Consider the following 21098-nt stretch of genomic DNA (forward strand, 5'->3'; position numbering starts at 1 on the left):
GATAATGCCGTGATCCTGGTTCAGTAATTCCTTGGGCCGGCTCGACACAACTCAAACAAAAGCAATTTTGAGCTTCGGGGTTGTGACGTTTTACTTGTGTTTTTTCACAGATGTTATGTCAAGCTCAACTCAGGATATGCATCGGTTGAATTCCAGGATTTGAATGTGACTACATTTTTTTTTGTTCTAAGACCCCTTGTGTTCTGAGAATGTCGTATGAAATGACCAATCAGATCAGCTGAAGGATTCAATTTTACACGTCAGAGAAGTATGGACTTTTCTGTGTTGCGTAGCATTGCACCGTGATCAGAATATTGACAAGAAGATAATATAAAATCAGCCTGGAATATGTGATTGCCCAGTTTTCGGTAACTGAGTACCTTCTTCAGGGCAAGCAGATTCAGTTTTCTGCTTGCCCTGAACATGGAGGAAGGAACACAGTTACCGAAAGCTCGCCAATCACACACATGTATTTCAGAGCACTGATTTTATATTATATTCTCTTTACACGTCACCTTGCAGGCGTCACTAATTAGAAGCGCATGCGCGCGATTATACATGTACTATGCTACATATCGCGAGCTGAGAGTCGTCTGGTCTTGACGTCACGCGCAAGTTCGTCATATAAAAGTGGCTCACCAGTATGGAAGCTCGGCTTGTGAGTTGGCTGAAATCCACTGCAACATGTGCGACCTGTGTATGCATGGTGGAGGCTACCGGTTGCAAGCCATGATTCCGCTGGACAGTTTCCGCAGCCAACGGTCTGTGCGGTAGCTATGCTGTTGGAGTCGAACTGTGATGCGTGCTATACGCATAGGCCTACATACTGAATAAATTTAAACGGGGCCACGCCTCGGCATTAAAATTGGTTTAAAAGTACTTCAAAGGTACTGGAATTTTGTTTATTCTGTAACAGATATTCAATGTTGTTAACAGATTGGGGCACGGACCATTTACATGGTCCGTGATTGGGGCTGAGAACGAAAGTTAAAATAATGTAGGTCCGATATCCAGGCATGGATTGGAGGAAGGGGAACAGATGGGTGCAGCGCAGGATTATACTTAGGAATAGTTTATTACCACCCCAAAGTGAATGACCGGACCCCATTCATTCCTGCGGCAGTTACTCGCAGTGAAACCAACCATGGAGGAATAAGATCAACTACAACTAGTGGAGTCAATGATCATCAAAAGAAACAGTATTCAGTGAGTAGGGACCAAAATTAATTCAAAAGCAGCCTCCGTATACTTGAGAAGTGCCCAGCAGGAGCTGCCACGGTGCATGCGCTCAAGGCGCACGTCCAACCATGGAGGAAGACGGAACATACAGGTATATGTGCGACTGCTTTTCTATCTATTTTGAGTCAGATATGATACATCATGGAGGAAGGAATATCATTTACTACACTTCATTATTAGCCAGGCCATGGCCGGTCTGCATGCGGTCACGATATCTTATTTTGTTCAAATCAGGTTTATTTGGTTGGTTGGTTGTTTGCCTCAGGCTGTCGGTTTCTCTGCCGGCGTGTTTTTGTTTGTTTGCTTCTTTGGCCGTCTGTTTTGGTTGGTTTGTTTTACCTCATTTTGAAGTTCACATATAAAAACATTGAAGTCAAAAGTCTTTCAAAAATGTACCAAAATTAGGCAACTGCATTTCCTTTTTTTTTTCTTGTCGATGTTACTGATTTAGGATGTGGTATTCGATACGGTGCTTTTTACACATACATGTACATTTGTACATATTACGTGCAAGTTGTAGATCGGTGTTTTTCTGTTAGCTCCTTGTTTCGACCATATTCTGACGGGCGGTGGAAACTTATTCATTTAACAAAAGAGGAGTATTTTAACGGGAAAGCTGTAGTAGGAATATTTTTGGGAAGGTTGTCTTGCAACTTTGGACTCTTGCAACGATTGTGGACTCAGTGGCCGTTTTTTTTTTTAAGAATTGGAAACAACCGCACAGTTGTTATCATGCGAGTCATGGGACCAACCTGATTGGTTGTGCTATGCGCGTTGCGCGGCATCAACGCCTCGTTGGGCAGCGTCGTCACTTGGAAATTCCAGGATGTCGCAAGCGCCGCGCTTAATGCATGCAATGTACATGTACATTATGTACTTGTATAATGCCTTGCCATCAGATAATGCGTGCGGTGGAAATCCCAGTGAACAAAGACAAGTGTTCCGCTCCAATCCTGATTCCGGGTTCTCGCCTGCTATAAATACAGACAGTTGATCTTCTCTGCACTGTCTGAAGCGTTACCAACCACGGCAACCTAGGCTTAAGTTAACTTTCGACCAATTTCGTCTCCTCGCCTTCATCTGCTCCTGTCTTTTTGTCGAACTGAAAATGTGTGACATGGCGGCCCCGGTACATGCAGCAACACCACAACTTGCACACTACGCGGGTAGTGGCAGTGCAGACTACAACAAAGCATGGACTGAGAAACACCCAACCAACCCTACCTCCACTAGCCATGGCAGCTGCCACCACCAAAAGTCGACAAGTGGCGGGCAGTGGCAGTGGAGGCGAGGGGACGGTACTGAGCATCATCAAGGGGACCAGGGGAGATGTACGCCCACATCACCGGGGCGTGGACGTGGGTCATCCCGTGGTTCTCCTGTTGATGCGACTGGGGGTGATTGGCCCTTTACTGGTGTTGCAAAGGGCGTGGCTTCTGCCAAAGACGAGGGGGCAAATCAGACTGGACACCAAGGCGACGGTTTACTGGCAGATGACAATTGTGAGACTGCAAAGAAAATACAAGGCCAAGATGACAGGGCATCAGAGCTGCAGACCGAGGTTGTTGAGCGACATTTGAACCCGGTGCCTGTGAAAAACATATTGAAGATTGTTAGTCATGCTGGTCGGTTACAGAAACATAGCTCAAGCTCAATGAATTTATCAGACTCTGGCAATTGCTGTTCTTGTAAATCTGAGTTGAAGGAACTTTACCAAGAGAATGGCAACCTTCGCCTCCGAGTGAAAGCCATTGAAACTATCACTGATATACTTGAAAAAAGCAAGAAGGAACTTGAGACAGAAAAGAATAGAAATTCCAAGCTGGACATTGCTGTGCGAAATTTACAAAGCCGATTATATCAGGTTGGATGCGACACCTCAGTTGACCTGGCTGAGAATGAAATCTTTATTCCTGGTCATGACCGTGCTTTTGTCAATAGCTTGATCAGTGAAAATGGGAAATTACTGAAAGAGTTGAAAGAATTGAAGAAAAGTGGTGATATCGGAACGAAAGTAGAAAGTGAGGTGCGTAAATCATCTTTTCGTTTTTGCTTTTCACAGCATGGCACTCATTCCGCCATTGCAGACATTTTTATCCTTTGATAATTTTAAGCCATCCCCCCAAAAAAATTATAACCCCCCTTTTTCCCTCCATTGCTCCACCCAGCTTCTCTGTGATGATTTGGACAATGTTAAATACTTTTAAGGTTGGTCGATGCATCCAGGCTTGATCAGATAAGAAAAAATCATGTTATAGACTCTGATTGGCTGACTGGATGGAAGGGAGTGGCATGAGTTTTGGTCCGTTGTGCCTTGTCTTCTAAAGTGTTATTGTCTGATGGTTAGCCTTGTTTATTGTTGTACCTGTACATTGGTGGAGTATGATTGTATGCAAAGTGGTAGTTGAGGTCTTTTTGTTGGTACTACCTTGTTGATTTATCCTACCCTTCTGTACCTTGTTCACATTTAAATCATCCAATCACATGGTCTCACTTTAGAGGGAAGCACCTGGGGTCTGGCTGGGAATTCCCCTGAATTTGCAACTGGTATTGCAAAATATTTTGCTTAACAAAAGCTAAACCTGGCACTTGGCCAAGTTATTTTGTGTCGGGTAATATCCTGGAAGGCTCGTCAAATTTGTAGAAGATCGCAGAACTAATATTTTTGATATGAATCATTTGAAATTCTCTGAATGATACTTTTGTAGGGAATGAAATTGAAGGTTTTTTATGTTCAATAAATGTTGATATAGATGGATATAGGCATCAAAAAGCCTGTTAGCACCGATTATTATGAAATAAAATTGGTTTTTGATACAAAGGTATTGAAAGTCGGGTTTAAGTCACAGGCCTAGTCTTAGCAACTGGTGAAAACTCACATGTACTTCTTTCTCTTGAGTGGAATTTTTTTTCAACTGACCTAACCCCACCCATGTATATTTTTTCTTGTATCACACTTTCAGGTAGTTGAATGTTTAAAGAATCAATTACTTGAAGCGAACGAACAGCTCTCAGCCAGTTTAACCAAAACCAAAGAACTAGAGACCCTTCTTCAATCCTCCGACGATGATGCCAAGACGGCAAAGATTGTGCACCTTGAAGATGCCTGTCAACGCCGCAACAAAGATCTCCAAGAATGCAGTGAGATGTGCAGAGTACTCAATGCAGAGACAAAAAGACTTCAAGAGGACTTGTCTGCCTCACAAAACCAGCTGGGAAAGGTCTCCCAAGAACTTAACACCTGGAAAGAGAAAGCTCAAAATCTGGAGAGTAAAGTCTTGGATGTGTCCATGCAGAAGGTAAATGTTATAGAAGAGCATTTTTAGCCAGCTTCTGGAATAAGTAAAACATAGCTCTGCTCAAACTAGTACCGTCATATAGCTCTTGGAGCTTCATTTTTGTAACAAAGAAATTAATTGATTTGACGTTAAGGTAACTTGACCTTGTTACTGCTAAATTTGGATGAAGAAGATGCCATGATTTACTTGTTCCAGTTTTGTGTGGGCGTGTTGTGTTTCAGACCTTTAAAAAGTTGTGTTTTTGTGTTTTGTTTGCCACTACAACCTGATTTTTCTCAACTGTGGACTCCCCGAGTATGAGTGTTGATGATGGTTCATGGTCAACTGGCCTGGACAGGTGCAGGAGGAGAAAACTTACTGTTGAACAAACATTTTGAGTGTAACTTTGAGCAGCAAGAAATGGCCTCATTTGAACCAAAACTAATGCTTCCTACAGTCTGTTAATTAAGATTGGTGCACTTGTCTGTGTGAGGCGTAGTTTTCGTTTGTCTGCTGTTTACAATTATGTCGATGAATGTTGATGGATTACTGGAAATTATGCTTATTTATCAATGCCCTGAAGGAACATCTTATGAAAACTTTAATGGTTATAGTTATATGCTTCTTGGTACTTATATGTTAACATTTTTGTTTGTTTGAAGACAAAGTAATGCACAGATCAAAATTTGCCTGAAAGTAACCATGGAACTGATAATCTTGTGAAAGCTCTAAAATTAGGAAATGTGATATTTGGGGAAATTTCTTTGGGATTTTTCCTGGTGTCCCCTAACTTGATGAGAGTATGTTGCAAAAGGAAATAAATAGGCATAGCTTTCTTGGCAACTTTCCCAATCTTTTATTGGCATAGTGCCATCAGCCCACCACTTTGTACAGGTGCCAATCTTTGTACATTGTATTCTAAACCCATGGTGCCACATTGCAGAGTGTTCATTGGCCAGTATTGATGCCTTGCGTTATTGCGCAATTCTGGAAAAACCCAGACTGAGAAAGAGTATGCCCTATGACCTTCCGTTTGATGAGTAGGCAAAAGGTCCTTACTCTCAGTGTAGGGCAATTTTTGTTGAGCTGAGGTCAATAAAAACCACCTTTGCCTTCCATGTACCTGAGCTGTATGCACTTCCCTTCCCACGCAGTACATGCATGGCTGGCGCATGCAGTGGTGGGTGTGTATAATGGCTCATAGATTATGCTAATCATGAAGGCCATAGGGAAGCTTATACAATGCCCTTGTACAGGATATGTGTACATGTACACCTACAGTATAGGTACTGCACTCCATACAGTGACTCAGGAACACATGAATTTATGCATTCACAATACAGTGTACTTAGAGTAGAAGAAATTGTGTTTGTCACTGTCACAGGGCTGTGATGAAGCAGCAAAAATCCTGTTATGAAACGATTTTAATCACACGGATATTTTAAACAGATATTTACTCATACTAAGTCCACAAGGGCTTTCCTTGTATTTTCCCTTTTGGGGGAAGTACTTGTAACAGGAAAATTCTAAAAGTAAAACTATATAGTCCCTACATTCTATAAATTGATGAAAATGTGGCTTTTTTCTCAGATGTGTTCAATATACCTAGAAACATTGTAAGTATTTTTGTAAGTCTGTGGACTGGTATTATTTCACACCATTTTGGGGGACCGCTGTCAGTTTAATCTATAAAGTTGTTGAAATATTTGTTACATTTTTTTCTCATTCCTTTTTTTTTATGAAGGGGATGAGGGGATATTGTCACATCAATCCTTATTCCAGTGTGTGCAATCAAGTGCATTGTTGCCACTCTTCAACAGTTCCCTGACCAGAAGGTTCTGGTAGAAATTGCTCATGAACTGTGTCGGTGTCATCATCCTTTGTATATTCCTTGAAATCCTATGATGATTCACAATTATTTACATCTGTTGTGTAATTTTCAAAACTGTTTGAAGTTTAAAAGGCAGCATCAGTCATGAGCATGATATGCAGTATAAAATATTTCAGTATTTATGAACATGTAAAATAATTTTGGATAGCTATGCGAGAGGTACATGTACGTGTCTGAACTGTTGTGCAGTTGTTTCAGTGTGTGGTTTAAGATCATTCTCATCAGTAACACAAAACAAGCCAGGAGCATGGCGGACATCTTTTCTCAGACATGTTGTGCTGGACAGTGCTTGAGAGCAAATGAAGGGTCCGTCACATAGTTGTTGTTACTCAAGATGTACCTGAAACGCTAAGGCTATGGCTCACTATAAACAGCCCATGTGTCTGCGGAAGTTGCTTACCTGGCTGCAGCTTACCCTTAATTAACCATGGAGTCACATTCATGATTTTAAGTAACGAGAATAACTAGTTGTTTTTCCCTGCTTTTGTTTCAGTGACAATTAGAATGTTTGGACTGATGGACTCACTTGGAACATTTCTTTTTGTATCTGATACAGATGGCAGTTCAAAAGGAGAGCAACCTGAGCCTGGCCGACAGACTCAAGATTGCTGAAGGACAGGTAGAGCAACTGGATAAGGAGAACTCACGGCTGACGGACCAACTCCGTGAGGTGATCGGCATGAACACAAGATGGCAGCGCTACAATGAGCAACGTGAGGTTCATGTCCTCAAACTGACCAAGACCAACCAACACCAGCAGTCCAAGATCACCGTGCTGGAACAGCAAAAGCGGGATCTGGAGCAGACCATCAACGGGCTGAATGTCATGCTACAGAAGCTAAAGGATGAACAACGCAAGAACACAGACGCAGCCATCTTGGCCCTGGAGCACCAGGTGGCACAGCGAGAAGACCGCATCTCAGAGCTCGTTGAGGAGTTGTCAGCACTCAAGATGTACATCCAGGGAGGGGAGAATGAAAGTGGACTTCCGCAGAGAGCGGAAGATAAGGAAAGGATTCAGCTTCTTGAGCAGCAGGTACAGAAACCTAAAACGTTGGTTTATATAGAGAGAAAATCCGGCAGAACAACTCTCAGCATTGGAATGATTGTACCAAATTATAGTAAAGGGAAGAGGGGTTTCATGGACCAATTGAAAAAGCAAACAGTTCATAATATGTACCGGTAACATGCAGGGACTTTGCACACCTGACTGTCGACAGGCCCTTAAACATTTCTAGAAACCACCCATTGTTTTCAGCAAATCAGCTTTTACAGTCCAGTATAGATTAACTTTGATATCAGGATAAAATCATCCACCTGACATTGTAAGACATTGTATCAGGGTGTTCGTGATTTTTTTTTTTTTTCAGGCAAAGACTTATAAAGATGATTTTGAGCAAGAACGGAGAGACAGAGAGCGTCTTCAGTCCAACGTTGATATCCTGCGACACAGATTACACAGCACTTCAAGAAAGGTAACTTCAGTCTTGGTGTTCACATTATGATGACTGTGCCGACACCCAGCATTAACATTCACAACGACCTTAGTAATTAGGTTCTACAGGAGAAAAAGGCAGAGTCAATTTACATTCATAAAGAAAAGCAATAGAAGAACGTTAAAATCTTTGTAGTAATGGACAGAATATCTGTATCTATAAGGACAATAAAAGCTCCCAAACTTATGATTGGCTAGGATGAAATGACAAGTATGAAATGATATATTTCCAAATAGGTCGCTTGGGAGACATTTTAATGTCTCCTTAATGCTCCAACTACCAAAAGGAGGAAAATTTTTATTGTCCACATTTGGAGAGATGATAGATTAGGGTCTGAAAGGAAAACATGCAAAGTTTGGTTAAGATCGGATTCCTATGGGAATGTCTCCCAAGTGACCCATTTTCGGTAATTACTAACGTTACTGTTATTTCCACTTTTAAACATGTTTTTGAATTTGATAATTGCAGTTTGGATTCGCATTTATCTTGCATTGCATGTTGTATTGAATTATTCACAGTTGGCTGCGCTTGAACAGGAAAATACTTACACAACACCCAATGTTGGCCTAAAAACTGGGTCAGCGCCAGTGTATCAACCACCCAGGGTAAGAAAATGTCTTCCTTTCAAAGTCCCCGTTGCAGCCCCCCCCTTCCATAAATGAGATGAGCATTCCTGGTTATTTCACTAGGGACGTGTTAGTAAAGATAATCTGCCTTTGTACCCATATGTCTACTAAACCAACAGTAATCTTAATTCAGAAAGAAAAGGAATTACACATGGTTAACATTTGTCGATGGAGTTAAAAAACACGAATTACAGAGAAATGTACTTGTAGGTTATTTCATTAGTTTTATACAAACCATTTCAGGTTTTTTACCAAGTCCCCCTCAGCGTACATAAATAATGACACCTTGTTCTCGGAACTTAATCTTAATTTAGACATTAATCTTGTCGGAAAGTAACAGGTACTTGGCTTTGTTGCTGAGTTCATCCAGTTGTGCAGTCTTCTCAGAGATTTTGATTCTTCATATTTATTTTTTAATATCCTGGGCTCTTAATTTCTCCCCTGAACCAAATTAGATCAGAGATTGGAGAAGAGAATGCATTGTTTTGATTTAAGCTTTGGGCTGTAGTGTAATGTATTATTGAATTCTGTAAAGAAATATCCTGCTGGGAACGGCTGATTAGCTCAGATGGCAGAGCGCTGGAATCAAAATCCAGAGGTCGCTGGTTCAAATCCTGCATCAGCCACTGTTTTTTTGCATCATTCAATAATACATTGCTATATGCGTGCAATATTGGTGGCAGTGATTGAATACATTTGGTCATAGCATGGTGGTAGTTATAAAGGTCAAATTGACATGAATGAAAACAGTGTCGTATAAAGAAAAAAACTTGTCCAGAGAGTTTGTCCAAATAAATGCACATTTTAACAAATATCAATGTGAAAGAAAACCCAAGTTTTATCAGCATCACAGGCCGTAAAATCATCCTTACTAGGTGCTAAGTCTTAGTAGTAAATACATTAAGCAGCTAGGCATACATCTGGTAGTTAAGCCAAGAGAACCAAATAGAAACAAGGTTTGAGCAGAGATTATAGAATAAGCCATGAAATTGCTTTGGACTTCTGATGGACTGGTAAAGCTAAGAGGTTGGGGCAGAGAGAAATAAGGAGTACACTCTATGTGCATGGCAAACAAAGTCAGTTGAACTCACCCTTGGGATTTTAGATACTCGTTCAGATGCTAAGAAAGTTACTTGATGTGCATTCAGTAACTTGATTTTGTTTTTCTTTTATGGTTTTTTCAGGGGTTGGTTGCCCGAGGCATTGCCAGACCCAGATACACTTCTGATGAGGATATCTACCTGACAAGCAACGTTGAGATTGATGGCCAGGATGAACCAGACGGCCAGGGGTCTAACACTGAGCCTCTACAGTGCCCACGCTGTGCACAGGAATTCTCAGTTGCAAATCACTGCTCCTTCATGACACATGTTGGAATCTGCCTAGACCAGTAACCATGGACGATGGCCGCATTCGTAAAGCATTCTTTACTTTTACATGTAATGAGACCGCTGTTGAGTTTTAGTTACCAAACAAGAATGTTGTGCCTTTGAAGATGAAAAATTCAACTTTATTTCATGCAAATAATTTTAAGGGTATTTGAAAAGACTTGACAAGAATGGAAATGCATCTCATAAAACAAGAGCAAACGGGATGAAAGTTTGTTTTTCTCGAAAATGTTTTACCAAAGGTGCAGATTTCTAGAATAGACTGGTGTCATGATGCAGTTGTTGCATTGAATCTAGTCATTCAAGTGAAGAACTTAAGTTCTGAGATTCTTTCTGCGGAATTGTGAGAATCATTCACACTGCACTAAGAAATCCACAATCAAACTGCTTTTATAGATAGTGAAATATAAAACTTCCAACTGTTGTGTTGTACAGAGTTAGAGTTTGATAATTTTGGAAAGGGTGCTTTACGAATGCGGCCTTTGGGATATTTTATTTGTCTGTTATTTTTATTGGCAGTCTTTTTCCAAATGTTTTGGGGTTTATTAGGCATGTTTATTAGAGTGAGACAGTTTGTGAATGAAAAAACTTTTTCCTGTCCACTCCTTTGTTCTACAAGTTCTGTTGAACTTGCAAAGTTACGAAAATACTGCCAGAGATTAATGATGGAGACATGCCCTTCAAGTTGTATCAACAGCACGCCGAAACAAAAGCCAGGAAAGATTGCATCTTCAAAGCGAGTTTGCATGCATAACCGTACGACACACACTAATCAGATCAGTTTTCAAGACGTTGTGATGTAGTCAGGTACCCAGTCTCATGAAGCTACAAATATTAAAAAAAAGTTAAGTTTGTTCAGCGCCAAACTAGTAAGCAAGCTGAAGTGCCCTGACAGCCATTTAAGAGTGATTGCATTTTAAGCTTAATACATTTAGCTCAGCCAAACAGATTGACCAAGCATTGATTACCACAGGATAGTGGAAGATAAGATAAAATAAGATGAGGATGATAGTACCCCTAAAAAAGGGTTTATATTTCACCTTTTAGTTTTAACTTCACTTATCTGGCGTGTATTGCCTAGATGGAATGTGGAACCAATTTAAGATTTTTCAGATGTTTGTAGCTTTGAATTGTCTCCCATATTAGTTGAATTCGCTTATTTCATAACTAACCTGTGCACCTCACACATTGTACAGAGATGTTGCTGGTGAAGTGAAAGTTGAGTGTTGAAGAAAGTCTTTTTGAAATAAGTTGAATGTCCATGCGGAATGATACACAATATCAGTTCAAACGAATTCAAAACACTGATACTTCAAAAGGCATGTATGCTTCTCATTACATCCAATGCCACTGTGCAATTGTGTAATTTAAGTTGTACAAATACCAGAGAGATTTTATTTTTGTATGGCTTTTGAGTTGAGTATGTATGAAAAGGTGAGGAGTAATCCTTTTTTTCCAAGGTTTGTGTGTCAAGCAGCTCCAAACGCTAATTCTTTCTGCGATATGCGCCTGATAAGCACTGTCCGTAGTGAGTTGTAGAAACTGTATACTTATCTAGAAGCAGTGGTATGAACAAATATGTGCGCTCGCTTTGAAAACCAACCAATCGCTTTTTGAGGTGTAAAACTTTTAAAGAATCTAAAGTCGTTTTTCTTGTTGAAGAATTGTTACAAATGCCTTTGAAAATACGCAGTGTTGTATGTTTAAAAGTTTTCAACTTCGCTTTCAACTTTATTTCAGTGTTAGAGATATGATTATAATGCTGAGTGCATATTTTTTCGTGGATTGTACTCTGTCAATGTTTATTCAATGAAACCCATGAATGAACATTTACTGTCGTTAATTTGCAGTTAGTTTTCACGCCAATAATTTAATTGCATTCTTGTTAGCCGTATGTTATTGTTATTGCCCTACAAATGTAGTTCTAGTTGGACTAAATATTCTTATTCATTTCTTGTTTTGTATTTATTCATTCATTGTTTGTTAACATTGTGAAATTAATTTCAATCAGTGTAACTTGTAAATTACGTGTATTTCGATTAAGCGGACAGCTTTCATTTTGAGTATGTCAGTGAAATAAAGAAGTGAAAGTTAACTCATTCATCAGAATACTTGTCAACGCACCAGGAATTGAATGCTACAATTGCTATTTCGTTAAGCTTTTTGTGTTTGTCTCTCAAGTTCGAAGTGTTTCTAGCATTCCTTGGCGGGGTTTTGTTTCGCAAATGTCTGCCAAGCCTTTACGACAGACCCATCTCGTATCCTTCACCACTGCCTTCCACCGCTCAATAAATTCTACGCATCATGTTCCCTTATTTGGTCACTTTCACTGTGGCGAACTGCCCAATTTGGCAAATTAATGCTTAAAAAGGGCTTTCTGTTTTTTCCTCAAATTCTTGCCAGGACCTCAGGATCAAATCGGCGGGAACTCTCGTCTCCAGGAAGTCCACTCGGCACTCACCGGATACTCGATGATGGGATGCACATGGACAACTGAAAAAAAAGGAATGGAACAAATTCCAATTAATATGTGGTGCTGACATGACCAATTACTGTGAATAAAATCACCCGAGAAGAACCCCTTCATCACATGCAACTGTGTGTAAGTGTTAAAGAGGAACGTTCGAATCGTCGCGTTGTTAACTTTTTCCATTTTTGCGGCGCAGTCAATGTCAATTAAATGCGTGTATACAAATGCATATTCGTTTGCAAATGTATCCAAGTTATTCTGTTGGATGTGTTGGTTTTTCTATCTGTTATGTGAACATTAAAACAAGTCTTGTCAAAAATAAAATAGTGTTTGAATTGCAGATCTGGTCTGCGCCAGAAAGTTGTCTGCTTCATGTTGCGCGTTTGTTTCTAAGGCTCCGTTTCAATTTCGCAGCTTTATTTTCCACGGCAAGGATGTTTCTTCACCCTCAAAACTTTTGATTTGTCACAGACATGTCATGAAAGCAGGCAACTAGAGACGCACTGATGAAGGTTGAATACCAGAAACCAGATAAAGTAGCAATGATTTCTAGATTTACCCTTGCAGTCAGGTTGAAGCGAAGCGAGACAACAAAGAGCGGATCTCACAAGAGGGCGGTATGCAGTGCTAAACTTTGGATGTAACTCGTGATGATGTGTGGTGTATGCAAGTACCATGCGTGGAGGGAATGCGTCATCCTTCAGGCAAATGAACTAAACTTCATGTGGACCTCATCCAAACGAGGATCAAGTTTAATTTACTCATTCCCCGTTCAATGACACTTTAGACTGGTATCTTTTATTTCTATGCATCTATATACGTCCTCTAAAACACCGGGAGTTTATGCGGGTGAGCGTAAATATGGCATTTGTGTCTAGTGTCGCGAGGGCATTCTTCGCTTTAGTGTGGTTTAGGCGCAGGAACTTCATTGCAAGACCCCTATATAGCCTTCTGCCGATAATGCATCTTTTTAATTAATCAACATTTTCAGACATTTGATGAAACTAAAGTAGTATATTCTTTTCAATTTGTCTGATACAACAAAGGTTAAACTGCCTAAATCTAAAGAAAATGTTCCAAAGTTGTAATCTACTTTTGTCCTGGGCCAGTTTTTCAAATCATCGAGTCCACGAGATCCACACGGCATAAAATAATTTCTTGATCATAAATTAATTACAATAGTTAAAGTAATTAACTTGAAAACTCTTGCAGTGCTTCGTTTGTAATCATGGGGTATTGGTTAATAACTTTTTATTGACCGAGCAGACATGAACTGTGAAATAAGGAAATGCCCCCAAGGATATTCGACTTTGGGGGTCACTGTCCGGAATACTGTATGTCCTGGTTCCTTTTGACCCGAACTACATGTAATAGAATTCCTAGCAAAGAACCAAGGGCAGATAAAGCTGTAACTTGTGCCGTCACTGTGTCGCACGGAGTGTCGTCAATCCTTTTAAAAGGGACAACCACCGTAACAACCTTTGGTTTAATGGGCGGGGCTATACCTATACCTGTTTACATAAAGTACAAAGTATGGACATTTCTCTGTTCTAATGTGGTTAAGGAAACTGTAGGAAAGCGCTCCTTTTTCTCCAACTAAGATAACTCCTTCGAGCTGGATTTTTGATGATGATTCCAAGGACTGTTCTTCTTCATTCTTCCACAGATAACTTTGACCCCCAAATGCCTGACAACAGGTGTCTGTCAGCCTCTCTCAATAGGTTTGATTTCACAAGAGGGGAAGGACGGGGAATTATAAATCACAAAGTGCCATTTATTTATATGAAAGAGCTCATTAAATGTTGCTTACGTAATTACCTCCATTTTCTTGTAAATTTGTCCCTGCGTAGTAATTGTATATTTAATTTTGGGTTTTTTAATTAAATGGATTCTTTCAAATAAATATAATTATGCAGGTGTAACTGTCTTCATTTCAACCCATATTTGGAGTATCAGTGATGACATAAAACAGGAGAGTCAGAGCCCATAGCAATGTCATACATGTATCCACAGAGTCGAGGAAGTTGAACGCAAACAATTATCCTCATGGTCCCCTGCGCATGCTCCATCCGGCGAGCTTAAGTCGCATATGCCCCTGTTTGATTTCATTTTGTGTAGTGAAAATATCAAATCCCTCAGAATTTTCTTTGGGTCGAAATTCCATAATTTGAATGGAAACAGACTGGTCCGTCACACATTATAACAACCACGCTTAAGAATTACCCCTATCAAAAAAAATTATAAAACATTCTACAGCTGAGTAAAACCCATGATCGATCGATCTGTTGCAGCCAACAAAATTTAAGTAGATTTTATTATTACAGCAGCATGAGAAGGGACTCGCGAATTTACCAGAAGGTTTCACTTATTGTCAGCACAATCGGCGGGATTACGTGCAAAAACGAATGGAAAAGAATGTCAGAGTCCTTGAACTTCTCACTGGCATTCAAACATACTTGGAACTGTATAATAATAACAATGCTGACGTCAATGTTTAAAGGTCATCGACCCGAACTTGATTGCGCAATCACAACAGACATGTAGAATACAAAAAGTACGGAGCTCTGGAAATGCCATCCGACTTGCTGATATCCTGACTTATTTTTTCTCAGGATGACGGCATAATAAAGGCAAATCGTTGACATCCTTAGAAAATACATTATGGGATGACGACATCCTTAAATAATTTATTCCGTGACGACGAAATCCAGCAAAGTGTGATGTGTACCCTTTACGATGTCGGCATGATCCCACGCTAAATTATCTCAGGGTGTCGTCATCCGTGACTATAAGGATATTTTAAAGATGTATTTTTGCGTTGGGGAGATGTTAATTTATATAACGGGTTTTGCCTTTATCCAACTGCACTAGTAAACATTTTCTCAGCTGATTAAAAGAAATATAATTTCGTAACTAGAAACGTTTCGATAGGCCTACGGAACTTGGGGAAGTTAAGGCCGGTTGCTTCCTGCGAAAGTGAACACGAACGCGAATTTGTAGCGTCAAATGAAATAAATCGTTTGCAAATTCATGAAAATTGAACACATTTCCGATAAACTTGAGCAAAATTTTGCTGCGAGTCTTTCGCGACGTCAAATTGTCACTTCATGCTCTTAACCCATTTCGCCTGCCTGTGAGTTTGGTATGAACTGGCCGCCTTCAAGCCCATTCAGTTTGTTCATCGAGCCTATGAGCAAGTTGGACGCAATGTTACTTCGCACGCTGCCACAAAAATGAAAATTTTGCCTGTTTTTACTGAAATGTTTCATGAAAAACGCCGAAAGCTCACCTTTTTCATATTCGTGCAGTAGAAAGAATAATTTCATTTGTTAATATACGGAGCATTCCTGATTATTTGTAATACTATAGAGCGGCTTTGCGGCCCAACTGGTTGATACCAACCTTTTAATTCAAAATGTATATATACATCGTTCCCCCCCTTTGAAGGAGGGTCTTATTTTCACTTTAGAAGTTAGTGATGTTTTAATATCTGCGACAGATATTTCAGCACCTCGGTCAAGTGAAGCTTCATTTTTTTTGGTTTCATTTGAGTTTTTTTTTTTATTATTATTTTTTATTTTTAATTTCTGGTTCTTTTGTACCGACGGCCGTATAAGACGTTTTAACGTCACATGACGTCGGGGTACCTCTCATAAGTTGGAAACGTTTCCTGATATCAGTAGTGGGTAACCTGTTCCAATACCGACCCCTACTTACAAAAACAAACATCGACTTCATCAGCATGGCACCCTTACACCGAGTCAAATGCTGCCAAACTGGAGAAAGTTCAAAGAAGGGCGAGTAGGATGTGCCTAAAGCAGCATAAAGGGGAGATGCCCTATGAGGAGAGACTTCAAAAACTAAACTGGATGACTTTGCAAGCACGCAGAGACAGAAACATGATCATGTTCACAGTGAAATGTCTGTTTGGCTTGGTAGACTGTCAGTCTGTCAAAGCCAACATAACAGTTAACACTCGGCATCAAGATATTCTCTCGTTTAACCATCAATTTGCCAGGACTCTTGCTTTTAAGAACACACCTAGCCATGTCTTTCCAAGGATTTGGAGTAGTTTGCCATCACATATTAAGGACTCCCTTCTAATAGGTTCCTTGAATCACTTCAATGCAGCTCTATCCACTCATTTTCACGAAGCCTAAGTGTTGAGTTTCCTCTAGCACATATGTATTGCTCTGTTTTGTTCCCCTTACACTCGGTTCATCCTCAAAGAGTAATTTATTTTGCTACTACTGATTTCTTGTTGTTATGGAGGAGTTTTTGTTTGTTGCTTTTTTTTATTTGTCGTATCATGCATTATCCAACCGTAGCTACCGCTTAATTTGTATTTTCCTGCTTGTTCATTTTGTTCGTGTATTTGTTTCTTTAATACTCTGTCTCGATTCTGTGTTTTACTGCCTTTTTATTGCTCTGTTCTTTATGCCATTTTTGCCTTTTCCCCTTGATATTACTCTTGCTCTCTTCTTGCTCTCCCTGTGTTTATTAGTTTTTGTATAAATGTATTCTTTTTATTCAGAGGTCATGTAGATGCTCTTCTGCTTTTTATTTTATGCTTGCTCTTTTATGCATTTTATTGCTTTTTTAATTTGCTCTGCTCTCTAATGCCATTCTTGCTTGTTTATTTATTTTGTTGTACTTGTAATATTGTCGCTTAAGATCTTCTTGTGTTTCCCTCCAAGTTAGGATTGGCAGGCCCTTGGGTCACAGTGTTTTATTATACTTTTGTCATTCCGGGCCGACTTGGTTGGGGTTATGTCTTGTTTTTTTTTTTTTCCTTTTAACTCGTCTTACTTCTTTTATCACTTGTTTTTGCTGTCATTGTCTTGTCGAAGGCCGAATAAATAATAATAATAATAATAATAATTTTTCTTTGCGAAAGCGAAGTGCGAGAACAAGCACAACAGGGAACGCATTCGCAACATTCACCGGGAGTTCCCCGTTACTACAATTTCTAGACCCGACTAGACGCCAGTCTAAACTGACATGCATGCGCGTGCTTGTCTAAAGATAGAATGTACGTCATACTTATCTGAAGCACGAATTATATAAACACGCGATGTGAACGCACGTTGCATACGTACGTGCATGTTCTGCTGCGGGGGAGGTCAAATCATCACGTTTTACTGTACACAGAATACTCCATTGGTGTTATTGCTGGAGATTCATGCACAAAACGTGCAATATGTGTCAAGAATCAAGCAGCGAAAAAGTAAGTGTTTGCTTGTGTTTTATTTCATCGCAAGGAAGTTTTGCTTTTACATTTATTTGGTTCAAAATAAATTTGTTGAAATAAAAATTTGTTTCAATTTTTTTAAATGTTGATGTTTGATAGATTTTTATGGTGATGTGTAAAGGTAAGTTTTGGTTTCTTTTTGCCAACATTTTCCATCTGAAGATGAAGACTTTTCAAATTTTATGATAGAGATTAACTGCGTACGTGAACAAACTCACTAATTTTTTATTTTTTTTGTTTTAAAGCTTTGTGATGGAAAAAAAGCGGAACTACTACCAGACATGGTATCGCTAGAGAAACTACAACTCAGTCAGCGGCAGACTGCCCAGAAAGAACTGGAAAACGAGCGCCTTATAAACCAGCTGAAGGAGGTAATTGCCATGAATGTAAGATGGCAAAGGTACGACGACCAACGCGAGACGTACGTCCGTAAGTTACACGCGGCTAACAGGGAGCTACATAGCAAACTCGCAGCGACAGAGAAGACATGCGCAGAGCTGCAACAGCAAATGTCCCGCAAGAATTTACAAGAAGAGCGCCCAGACCTCTCGGGTTCAACATCACCGCCGAAAGATTCCAAGGCGTCGCAGGAGAGGTCCGATCGAACTGTGCCTTTTTGTGCCCTGGACGCTAAGTTTGCTAGGAAGGAGAAAGAGATTGCTACTTTGACGGATCAAATTGAACGTCTTGAAGCACAGATTGCATCCTTGCAGAGGTCAGAGGCAAAAAGACGAGACGATGAAGAAGAACACATTGCACTCTTCAAAGCTCAGGTATGCGGTTTTCTTTCTTGATGGTTTCATTTGTTGCATGGTTTATTCGTCTTTCATCTATGCATCTTTATTGGGTCGATCGATATGTTGTATAGTGCATTTTGTTTCTTGTCGGTCCTGTTCGTCAGAGTTCGTGGTGCCGTTGTGTCGTTCTCGTATAAACTAGCAATACTATTCTACTTTTTCCTGCGCAGTTAGAGGTATGCATGGAGGACTTCAGACAAGAGAGAAGCGATCGCGAGAGAATAAATGCCGAGAGACAGTGTCTGAGACAACAGCTGGATGAATCTGAGCAAACAATTACCAGACTTCACCAAGAGGTATGTCATCTTGAAAAGTCTTACCACAAGAAATTTATAAATTTACATTCAGGTTAACTGTTCAAATTATTTTAACACATATTTACTTTTGAAGTGAAACATTTTCACGTGATATTTGTGATTTGAGTTTGAATTGCACAATTAGTGATAAGAATGACGTCACGCTGATGACATTTACAAACTGATAAGAAATGAGCTGGACTCAAAGAACCGAGGATAACGATTTATTTTGTGCTGACGTCATTAAGATGTCTGACTTCATGGTAGAAAGGTTATCCATACATGAGTTGTGAACTCGTGCTAAACTCTAGCACTTGTTAGTACAGTGGCATCCTTAATACGGGATGAGTTGTAAAAAAAAAAGAGAGAGAAAAAGGGTATCGTTTTGTATTTACATCCAAGCAGTAAAAATGAGCAACTTTTAACATTTCTTTTTGAAGGTTGCTGACCTTGTTGAGGAGATTTGTTGGTTACGAGACCGACCTTCAAGGTTGACTCATCACTACAGAGACCCGACTGTGGGAGCCGCATCCCCTGGTCTAACCCATCATTATAGGTACTACCCAAACTCTGCGTCCAAGAACTACACCAAGAGGAGAGGCGTGCCGGAAACGACAAGGCGAATGAGGGGTTACTACGGACATGATGTACCCGACCAGGATTCGGTATGTCATTTACCAAGCGATGTCACGATCGATGGCGAGGACAGTAACGATGGTGTCACATCGCCGTCTGCCGTTATTCCAACCGCATCCTTGGCTGAGGGCGATTCCGATGCGCTAGTTTCGATCGACGGTGGTAACGGGAAGGCTTCATCGCTCGATATGACAGAAGTACGAGACTGTATCCACGATCTTAGCGACGAGGCTACTGAGGAGAAGCCCTTGGCATGTCCGCTTTGTCTGATCGAGTTCCCAGTGGAAAAACACGCCGAGTTATTGAAACATATTGAGCTCTGCTCTGGGGATACGGACATCCCCGCAGACTAAGCTGAAAGCTAACTGTGGGTTTCACACTTATCCAGTTTGAAGTGACTTTCTACTACTATACTTTGCGTAATGCATTTATTTTTCAACTCATTTCAACAGAACGTGTTGTGCCGTTTAGTATAATGGCTTTAAAAAACTGCACAAAAAATTTAATGCACTTTATAAATATTTTTGTATTAATTTCTTCGGGTCCTTATTTATTTGCTTCATGAGGCTTTGTCTCTAATTCAGGTCTTTTTGAAAGTTTCAAAATGTTACATATGGTTTGATATCTGGAGCGAAATATAAAATGTACATGTATTTTAATATCGTTATTGATATATTTATTTAATATATATTTCAAAAGACCAAAGACCACAAGTACATATATTACATGTATATATTTAACATTTTACCATACAATTTTTTAATAATAAATTCTTATCAGCCGTAAGTGATTGATGGATTTACACATGTTTCATGAAAGTTTTTATATTGTATACTGAAATGCTTCATTTCGATTTCAATATTTGTACAGTGTTGCTTTGCTATTTAACAAAGAAGAGCATGCGCTCCCTTTTCTGTTCTAAGACGTTTATATTTTTCTGTTTAACCTATTTATTATATAACTAGTCTGATTTGAATAAATCAACTGTTTTCAAACATTCCAAAAGTTATGCATAGTTTTTATATCATGAGATTATAGTTTTCCAAAGAAATTATTTCTTAGAAAAAAGACACTTTCAAACCCGGGGGTGTTGATCTGTTTTTCTTCTTCATTTGTGACTTACATTTCAGGACTATAAATCTTTTAATTCTTAAATATAATCGTAGAAATTACGTCATGTATCAGATTTCCAAAATAAAATTCTTCTAACTTTGCAATTATAGTTTTGTAGTTCATAGTTTATTTATGCTGAATTCATGTTTTCTTTGGTCAACAGATTTCAGAAATTACTCTCAGTTTTGTTGGCTTCCGTTCTAAGGGTCCGTTATTACGTAATGTGTCGAAATCATAACTTTAAAATGACGGATATTACACGATGCTGCCATGGGGGTTGGAAAAGGATTGCCGTCATGTTCAAGGTTGCTTACTGATACCAGCTTCCGTTTATACCCAGTTACCCGACCAAGACACTGCACCCACTGGGTGTGGGTTTATTTATCTGCGTGGGTTCTGTTTTGTCAACCTATTCCGTTTCGATGAAACTAGACTGGTTGTAAGTGGGTGCCTCGCCCACACTGAGTACTCAGCCTTGCACCCAGTACACTATGACATTCAACCGAACCTACGCTCGACATGACTACGTTATTTCTCACGGTAGTCTAATGCCTTGTATGGTAATGCAGATTTACATGAGACCAGTCAGTGGGTGTTCAATGCCGGTTTCCTGTAAT

At 39.7% G+C, this 21098-nt stretch overlaps 2 protein-coding genes and 1 non-coding gene across 5 annotated transcripts; all 3 read left to right on the top strand.

Moving 5' to 3' along the window:
- The first annotated feature begins 681 nt into the window (after nt 1–681).
- LOC110973797 (uncharacterized) lies at nt 682–12027 on the top strand. Of its 3 annotated transcripts, none has more exons than XM_087145183.1 (6): nt 682–1330; nt 4203–4538; nt 6965–7444; nt 7779–7883; nt 8423–8509; nt 9715–12027. In XM_087145183.1, the coding sequence occupies exons 1-6, from the start codon at nt 1283–1285 to the stop codon at nt 9922–9924; spliced, it is 1266 nt and encodes a 421-aa protein (XP_087001309.1). In that variant the 5' UTR covers nt 682–1282; the 3' UTR covers nt 9925–12027. The 3 variants fall into 3 exon arrangements, with proteins under 3 accessions (XP_087001309.1, XP_022080592.2, XP_022080593.2); XM_022224900.2 differs by lacking the exon at nt 682–1330 and adding an exon at nt 2109–3265; XM_022224901.2 differs by lacking the exon at nt 682–1330 and adding an exon at nt 3927–4061.
- Trnal-caa (transfer RNA leucine (anticodon CAA)) lies at nt 9084–9156 on the top strand. Its single transcript has one exon. It is a non-coding gene; the product is annotated as a tRNA-Leu (tRNA).
- Nucleotides 12028–17455: 5428 nt separating the features above from the next.
- On the top strand, nt 17456–20590 carry LOC110973942 (uncharacterized). Its single transcript, XM_022225201.2, has 4 exons — nt 17456–17615; nt 17885–18412; nt 18607–18732; nt 19173–20590. Exons 1-4 carry the CDS (start codon nt 17571–17573, stop codon nt 19719–19721), a joined length of 1248 nt encoding a protein of 415 aa, XP_022080893.2. The 5' UTR covers nt 17456–17570; the 3' UTR covers nt 19722–20590.
- The last annotated feature ends 508 nt before the right edge of the window (nt 20591–21098 follow it).

The sequence above is a fragment of the Acanthaster planci genome, linkage group LG13, assembly GCF_054643075.1.
Source record: "Acanthaster planci isolate LZ-2023a linkage group LG13, COTS_SCS, whole genome shotgun sequence".
In the NCBI taxonomy this organism is placed as follows: Eukaryota; Metazoa; Echinodermata; class Asteroidea; order Valvatida; family Acanthasteridae; genus Acanthaster; species Acanthaster planci.